Raw genomic sequence first — 8,836 nt, 5'->3', positions numbered from 1 at the left:
TATATATATATATATATATATATATATGAAACTATATATAAAAAATAATTATTGCAAGCCAAAACTGCGATATTTTGATATGTAAGCTTATACGAGATGTACTATTATATTCAACGAACTACCTGAATGGATTTTTATCATGATTTGTAGACCCTGATGCAAGGCCTACGTTCAGACCTAGAAAAATAGTAAGGGAATATGAGGCAAAACATGCTATTTCAGAGCAAAGTCTTTGTAAGTAACAGGTATATTTTTATTATAAAAAACAAAAGTAGACCTAGATGTTTTAAAATGTATGTGTAATTCCTTATTATTAGATTAGATACTAATTATTTATCGTGATATTATCTATAGCTGTAAAGCTATTAAAAGTTTATATGTGATTTTATAATTGCTTGTTGTTTTTACGTGTAATTCTTTATATTTCCAGCCTCTAATGCTAGGTTGAAAGCTAAGCAAGTAAAGGTTTACGGAGCAGAACGTAGTATATCAGAGCAACAATGTAAGTAACAACATAAATATAAGAATAAAGTTTACATGAAATTTTATAGTTGCTTGATGTTTTTGTATGTAATTCATTATATTCAAAAATATTAACAGATAGTAATTATGTATTTGTATTTCTAGCCTCCAAATCTACATTCAAAACTGAACATATTCCAAGTGTAGGCATATATGGAGAAAAATATGGCATATTATTAGATCAAGGTCAATGTAAGTATTTTAGAGACTATTTAGGTAGGTTATGATTTTGTAATTATACTGTATCACGAGTAAATATTAGCAGGAAAGCAACAGTATGTCTGAATGTCGAACAATATGTGTAATTCACTATTTCAACATATTCAACAAACTGCGAGAACACAATTTATATCGTGTATTTCTAGCCTGTGATGCTACATTCAAAACTAACAAATGTGTAAGTGTATGCCTACAGGAGACAGAGCGTGATATATCAAGACAGAGTCAATGTAAGTAACAACATAACTTTATGACTTTATTATACTGCATCACGAGTAAATATTAGCAGGAAAGCAACAGTATGTCTGAATGACGAACACTATGTGTAATTCACTATTTCAACATATTCAACAAACTGCGAGATCACAATTTATATCGTGTATTTCTAGCCTGTGATGCTACATTCAAAACTAACAAATGTGTAAGTGTAGGCCTACAGGAGACAGAGCGTGATATATCAAGACAGAGTCAATGTAAGTAACACAACATAACTTTATGACTTTATTATACTGTATCACGAGTAAATATTAGCAGGAAAGCAACAGTATGTCTGAATGACGAACACTATGTGTAATTCACTATTTCAACATATTCAACAAACTGCGAGATCACAATTTATATCGTGTATTTCTAGCCTGTGATGCTACATTCAAAACTAACAAATGTGTAAGTGTAGGCCTACAGGAGACAGAGCGTGATATATCAAGACAGAGTCAATGTAAGTAACAACATAACTTTATGACTTTATGTACATGAGATTTTATAATTGCTTGTGGTTTTATGTGTAATTTATTATTAGAATTAACTTACCCGATAATAATTATATATCTTGTATCTATAGCTTCCGATGCTACGTTAAAAACTAAATATATGCCAAATGTATATGGAGCAAAACATGGCATATCAGAGCAATGTCACTGTAACAACATAACTATAAGACTATTAGTATGCGTTTTTTATAATTTGCATGTAGGCCTATTTTTAATGTGTAATTCATTATAATTCAACAAACTTACTAATAATTATGTATCTTGTATTTCATACCCTCTGATGCTACTGTACTCCCAAAGCTACAAATAGGCCTATGGCAAGGGCATATGGAGCACAACATAGCAAATCAGATCAAAGTCAATGTAAGTATTTTTATATACAATTTTAGTCATTGCCTACACGCAACATACGTTGATTGACCTTGGATACAAGCATGCGCAATTCAGATTACGAAATGGGTTATTGTATTTGCTATTTTGTAATTATATTGAATTACTGTAAAAGAAAATATTAGCAGGAAAACAGCAGTGTAGGTCTATGCCTGAATGTTTTAAAATATATTTAATGTGTGTAATTCACTATTTAGAACAACAAACAATTTTTACCCTGCATGTCTAGTCTTTGATGCTACGTTTAGAGCTAAAAATGAGTAAGTAACTAGAAAGCAATGCGGGATGTATCAAAACAAAATCAATGTAGAGAAAATATAAGAAAGAGGAAAAACAGCAATAGGTCTATGCCTGAATGTTTTGAATTATTATTATACATGTGTGTGTAACAACATATTCAGCAAACTACACGAACACAATTTTCCGTGCATGTCTAGTACTTTATTCTACGTTTAGTGATAAAAATGAGTAGGGGTATAGAAAGCAATACGTGATGTATCAGAACATAGTCAATGATAGTAACTACGTAACTGTAGGACCAGTACAATTTAGGGGATTTTATATGAGTTATATTATAAGCATAAAAACAATAGTGTTTAAAATATTTATGGATATGAGATTCGCTATTAGACCTATTAATTAATTGTAATTTTTAGCCTCAGATCCTACATTCATTTCATATTCGTCGAAAGAAGATTTTGAAAAACGAGGGGACTACTTTTCTAATAATGGTGTTTGGGAGCTTGCTGTCGATTGCTACATACGAGCAGGAAATAGTAAGTTCTTTGATTCAACTAATTTATTAATGCTTATTGCAAAGTTAGGTTGTACTAATACAGTATTCTGCTATAATCACATGTGTCTTTTTCACCTGTGGTGGAACATGCCATCCCAGAGAGTGCATACCTACGCTCTGATACAGCCTTTGACCATTTCTTCCGAAAAATTATCATCTCTTTCTTCAAATATTATGTATAATTGCACTAAATTTTATGATTATCCATTTATTACGCTTTGCGTAATCTTGCTAACAGGTAGAAAGCTAACATAACCTGGAGGTTTAGAAAGAATACATTAGTAACCTGCTTATTTAATAATGATACTGATAAAGTCTCTATCAATATTAGTATAAGATTCCTTTTACGAGTGGATGGTTTAGCTTACCGTAGCTTTCGCTGTCTTCTCGACAGATTTTACGACTGTACGTAAGCTAAACCATACCAACTTTGCTGCGTTTGCCCAACGCATCTAAATTGCGTGCCGGCCACTCACTGCGCCAGACGTCGTTGGCCGACACGATTCTACGGTGAACGCAACGACGCGCGCAATGGAGGATCCGTTTAAACTGCCACTTACAATAAGCAACTGCGTCGTTTGGCGTTCACACGGAGCGTAGTTAAATTCGTAGTACGACACGACCGTCGTACGACGCAGTGAGTACCCTGTTATACTATTGATAGGCCTATAGAAACAGCCGCCGCATCTTTCGTGTTTTTGCCTCTGATGAGTGTCAAAGTGCATTGGATCTAGCTATATTTAATTTAAGTAAATCATTCTGGCAATTTTAAATTACATGTTAAACCTTTTTATTATATCTAATTTTAAGATAAAAAAGCATGGAAGGCTAAAGCAAATTATAGTGCAAACGAAGCAGTGAAATTGAAAGGAAAAAATGAGATAAAGAAGAACGAATGGATTTTGGACGCGGCCTTCAGTTTTATGCATTGCGGTATGTACAATGAGGCGGCCCGGTGCCTCTTTAGTGCAAAGGAATATGAATACTCCGCTCAGCTGTTTGAAAAAATTGGTGATGTAAGTTATATGTATGAATTATCATTGGTCAGTATTCCTACATCGATAATTTACACACCTAGATATAAAATAAAATCGATTCAACACAGTAATAACATTATTTCGGTAGGCCAACATGAATAAAAAATTTAAAACATCTGATGAGTTCTTAACATTTTGTTTTGCTAAAGGTTGTTGGAGCTGCCAAGATCTATGATAAGCGATTGAAAATTAAGGACTTTTACGACGATGCCAGTCGCTGCCACGAAAAGTGCGGCAACTACGCAAAGGCAGTAGAGGTCTTGAAAGATCATAAAGAATATGACAAGGCTGCTGACGTCATTGAACGTTTTGAACAATTGCTCGACAGTGCAGAATTGCCTGAGAATTTCGAAGAACCACCGTATGTAATGTGAATGCATGTAGTGCACCGTTAAGGATTTGATTTGAACTTACAGTCGGTAGAGTGTACTTCGCATACAGGGCAGGGTAGCCAATTCCATAAAAACCTAATGCACATCTATGAGCAATCTGCCAAGAAGCGCCTGTGCATCAGAACATCACTAAACAAAATTTTGCACACCGCTAAACCAGAGGTTAGCCTTAGCTTATGATTATCAATGACCATGGAGCCTGACCCATGAAGAACCATATGGTTATTGAATATGCAAGACCTAACCCTGTTTTGTATGCTAAGAATAATCTACCCAAAATATTGGGGTTCGAGTCCTATGTGTTTTTTTGGGGGGTGGGGACTGATAGAGACTTTATTTTAGTTTCCTTCTCCGAGATCATTCCATTTGGGGTTCCCCCCATGTCTTTCAAAAGAAAGTACAATGGTTCTTAAGAAAAGTACATTTGCATATATATATATATATATATCTGNNNTTCTTAAAGACCTTCATTGGCTTAGCATTAAACAACGGATAACATTTAAGATTCTTTTGCTTGTTTTTAAATCACTCTTTTTTAAACAACCATCATATTTGCTACATTTTCTTAGGCTATACTCTCCAACTCGTGCACTTCGTTCTTCCGATAAATTTCTTCAATCCCCTTCAAAAAGGAGAAAGCTAAAAGCATATGGACAACGCTCTCTTTCTGTTCTGGCACCTTATTTTTGGAATCTATTACCTCAATCTTCAAATTTAAACTCATTTAAAACTAATTTGAAAACATTTTTGTTTACAAAAATTGTTTACTGCGCTTTGATAATGGTTTTTGAATTGGCGCGTTATAAATTTCTGCATATTATTATTATTATTATTATTATTATTATTATTATTATTATTATTATTATTATTATTATTATTATGTATATGTATATGTATATGTATATGTATATGTATATGTATATGTATATGTATATGTATATGTATATGTATATATATATGTATATATAATGCTAAATTTAGTAAATAAGAGTGCGTTAAAATATTAGGCTATATCGGATAAACATTATGAATTACGACGTCAGATCGAACAAACGGTTTGAAGATATCCGCCTTAATAATAAATCCTCGCTTATAATCATATTTATTGTTTGCAATTAAAAGTTTTTTTCAAACTAATTTGCAATATATCATTAATTCTATATAGAGATATTTTCGATACATGTTGTCGCCAAGCAGCCGAGCATCACTACCAACATCAATCCTATAACGAAATGTTAGCTGCATTGGACCGATTACCTAATGTAGATGATCGAATAACTTTTCTGAAACTTCATAAACAGCACCTCTATGCTGCCGAAATCCTTAAAAGTAAAGGTAGGCTAACAGAAGCTGCAGAATGTCACCTCAAGTTAGGAAAACAGAAATTACGACAACTAGGAGTTTTTGGAGCTCATGACAACGTTAACCCAAATTACGATTTCCGTTTTAAATTACCTTGGAATACGCCGAGAGATGTTTCATCTTTAAAAACTGAAGAACAATATGATCTAGAACGAAAGGCACTTGAAGAAGATATCAAGAAACAGGCAAAGGAGTCACTGAGGCTATTGAGCATGAGCACAGATCTACAGGAACGACTTTTTGGAGACTATAATTTTATTCTTGCAAAGCTGAATAAGAATGTTTACGCACTGAATGATGCACAGCGGTACTTTCATGAGGCCAACAGCGACGCTGGTCAAATGGAGTGCATTCATTTGCGTATAAGACTACAAGATTCCGTGCCTATCAGTAACATAATTAACTACCTTTCAAAATTGCATGACTTCATTCAAGTCCTAAAACACTATGATGGCTCTAAAAAACAAACGATAGTTGTCAAGTCAGCTGAGTACTTCTATGACATAGATCTTGGAGCTAGTACTCAAGCCGAAGTGAAACAAAGTAGAGATCAATTTGAACACGCTCGTATTAAAGTGGTGAGTAATCATTGTTTACCAAAGGCTGTGATATGGTTCAAGTTGGTTAAAGAAAAACTTGAAAAAATCGAAATGAAGACAAAGCAATGGAATTTATACGCTGTTGGTATTAGACCTTGCACTAAACAAGACATTTTAAAGCTAGTGGATTGTTACTTGTCAATGATCAGGCTTGTACACTGTGCAACAAAATGGAAACCACTCATTTTTGGTGATTCAGGCACGGAATTGCAATCCGTAACAGATGCAATTATCGAGTGGAAATTCCAACCTTGCTCTAAATTGTATGATCTCATTTTCCCATATCATTGTAATCGACATATTTTGACAGAAAATCAGGGAGTTATCGAAGATCTTTTAACATTAGTTCGGCGATCACCTGAAGTAAAGCTGAAAATGACTGCCTGGGTTTTTAATCTTTGTAAATGTTTGGATACCAAAGAAAATAAATATGATTCTAATGTATATCTAAAGACTTTAAACGTCCACCGTCTGGTTAATGAGGACCCACATGTGACAAAGCAATGGAAAACCTGGGGGATGTCGTATGAATGCTGCCGTATGGCTAACAACTTCATGGACAAGGTTCTTGAGTACACTAATAACCTTTATGTTCGTGGTGACACAATTGAAGCAATAACCAGCTGCATTACATTTTTGGTATTCATTACTAAACAGCCTTCCATACCGTTACTGCCATCTATTGCCAATATATTAGCAATAATAGAACACGCTTTTTCAGTCGCATGTGCAGTTACTGCTAAAACTCAACAGTGTGAAGTTTTTCTACCTGCCAGCTACCTTGGTCAGATACAGTTTCAAGATGAGCTATGTAGAGCACCCAACCGCAAATTCAATTTTTACCAAGCACTGGATTTGACAGACCACTCCAAACGTAATCAGTTACTTGGACAAGTTCAAAACTTTGTGGAGATGATGGCTTATGGTGGTGAGTTCCCTGGATTCAAAATCATCTCAGACGCCTTTAATTCAACAAAATGCATTGAGTCTGGTGAAGCACAGCGAAGTCTTATCCTTGCGCTTGTAATGTTGTGTAATTATAGAACTTTGTTAAGTAATGAAAGCGCGTTTAATCTCAGATGCCAAATATTAACTATTCAAACTGACCAACACTATCCACCCAGACTAGCCAAAGCTGTGAAAGATGTTAAAAATGCAAAGACATTGGAAGATATATTAAATGTTCTCCAAGAGCTTCTGTTGCAACGAGAAAATGAGTCCCTGCTGACGTGTCTCTGGAGTTCACAGAGATCTAATAGATACCACAAGTTGAACTATAAGAAAGTAGTTCCAAAACATTACATGGATTATACAATAAGTAGCCTAGCGGGTATGCATCCAGTTGTAATATCTGACCATTGGCTAGTCGTTTATATGGAGGACTTATCTCACATTGAAGACCACTGGTGTGCATTATGTGAGAAAGAATTGCATCATGAAGAAGATGAGAAAGACCAAACACAGATGCCGTCGGATTCCTCTAAAGGTAACTATTTCTAATATATATTTAAATCTTATTCTTGTTAATCTGAGTTGACAACATGTATAATTTTTGGAAAGTATATATAATGTCACCTTCTAATACGTTTTTCTTGTAATAGGCCTACTAACAAGGTTTAGTCATCAATGTCAGTCCATGCACCAATGGCGTTGGCAGGCCGACCCCTTTAAAAGGTTGTCATAAATGTAGAAGAGTCTTTAAGCCCCTTCATCTTAACATGGACGCAAACAAAAGGGGCACAGGGCACAATGCAAGTACTTCAACCACACCCCATAAGAGACAGACACCACCCTCTCCCATCTGTTAAATGTTTGATCCGTCCTTGCTCGGTTCATATATTCTGTAGATTTAATCTGGTATTTTATTCTCTTTTCGTTAGAGCTATGATACAGTAGCCGACCACATGTCACAACAGATTGGAAAAGTCCCCAGTATCAGTCAAAGCATGCTGATTAAATTTAAAGTCATTCAATGTTGTAATATAACGATGCTACTTTATATTAGTGTAATATATCATGTCATATGTTATTAACGTGAATGCATTAATAACAATATTTTTATATTAGGCCTATATATATATTTTTTCTCATGCTTCAGGTGATGAACCAACTAACCTACATAATCCAATGGAACAGCACGTCTTGTCGGATGAACATACTGAAAATCAAAAATTGTTTGAAGACTTCAAGCTAGAAATTACAAACACATTACCAGTCTTTGAAGGTAGATTTATTGTGGAATATTATAAATTTGTATAAATGTGTAACCTAGCTTATTTTTACATCTGAGTTAAGATAATTTATAATTGAAACGGTAATAGTAATGTTATCTTTTTTACAGAAACCTATTTGCTGTATAGATGTCTACAAAATTGTAGTCATGAAGATAAGGATGTTTACTTTTCTGTAATACATATTAAAATTTAAAAATATTACGTTTTTAAAAACATTTTTCCAAAATTTACACAACTTTTGCAGAAGACTCTTAAATACCTGTCTCTTATACACATCTAGATGTGTATAAGAGACAAGGCCCAATACACAACGAGGTTGTTTTTTCTAATGGTAATACTTTGTTTCCTTTTTCTAAAATAATTAGCGCGTTAGAGAGGACCAATGCCAATTCGAGGAGACTGTCGAGGAGGTCATGGAAGAACGTAGATGGAAGGAGTTTGGAAAAATATACTTTGCTTGGTGGTCATTTGATATGAGTGTTCGGGATCTAATGGAACATTTCAAGCAACTATAA

At 34.2% G+C, this 8,836-nt stretch overlaps 1 protein-coding gene and 1 long non-coding RNA gene across 2 annotated transcripts in view; both read left to right on the top strand.

Annotated features, from left to right (window-relative positions):
- Positions 1 to 8,836, top strand: part of LOC117109555 (TPR and ankyrin repeat-containing protein 1-like) — a 24,027-nt gene extending 15,191 nt beyond the window's left edge. The window contains exons 17-28 of the mRNA XM_033251925.1: positions 223 to 238; positions 431 to 502; positions 628 to 714; positions 1,376 to 1,459; positions 1,812 to 1,874; positions 2,558 to 2,677; positions 3,508 to 3,713; positions 3,884 to 4,095; positions 5,292 to 7,573; positions 8,186 to 8,311; positions 8,429 to 8,493; positions 8,687 to 8,836. Coding sequence (XP_033107816.1) covers positions 223 to 238; positions 431 to 502; positions 628 to 714; positions 1,376 to 1,459; positions 1,812 to 1,874; positions 2,558 to 2,677; positions 3,508 to 3,713; positions 3,884 to 4,095; positions 5,292 to 7,573; positions 8,186 to 8,311; positions 8,429 to 8,493; positions 8,687 to 8,836 — 3,483 coding nt within the window. The remainder of the gene's footprint in view (positions 1 to 222; positions 239 to 430; positions 503 to 627; positions 715 to 1,375; positions 1,460 to 1,811; positions 1,875 to 2,557; positions 2,678 to 3,507; positions 3,714 to 3,883; positions 4,096 to 5,291; positions 7,574 to 8,185; positions 8,312 to 8,428; positions 8,494 to 8,686) is intronic.
- Positions 151 to 1,182, top strand: LOC117109610. Its single transcript, XR_004445555.1, has 4 exons — positions 151 to 234; positions 431 to 502; positions 628 to 714; positions 888 to 1,182. It is a non-coding gene; the product is annotated as an uncharacterized LOC117109610 (long non-coding RNA).

The sequence above is a fragment of the Anneissia japonica genome, unplaced genomic scaffold (genome assembly GCF_011630105.1).
Source record: "Anneissia japonica isolate Jap-2015-1 unplaced genomic scaffold, ASM1163010v1 scaffold287829_len2072220_cov186, whole genome shotgun sequence".
Taxonomy (NCBI): Eukaryota; Metazoa; Echinodermata; class Crinoidea; order Comatulida; family Comatulidae; genus Anneissia; species Anneissia japonica.
Note: the sequence above shows the minus strand (reverse complement) of the source record. Positions and strands in the feature narration are given on the sequence as shown.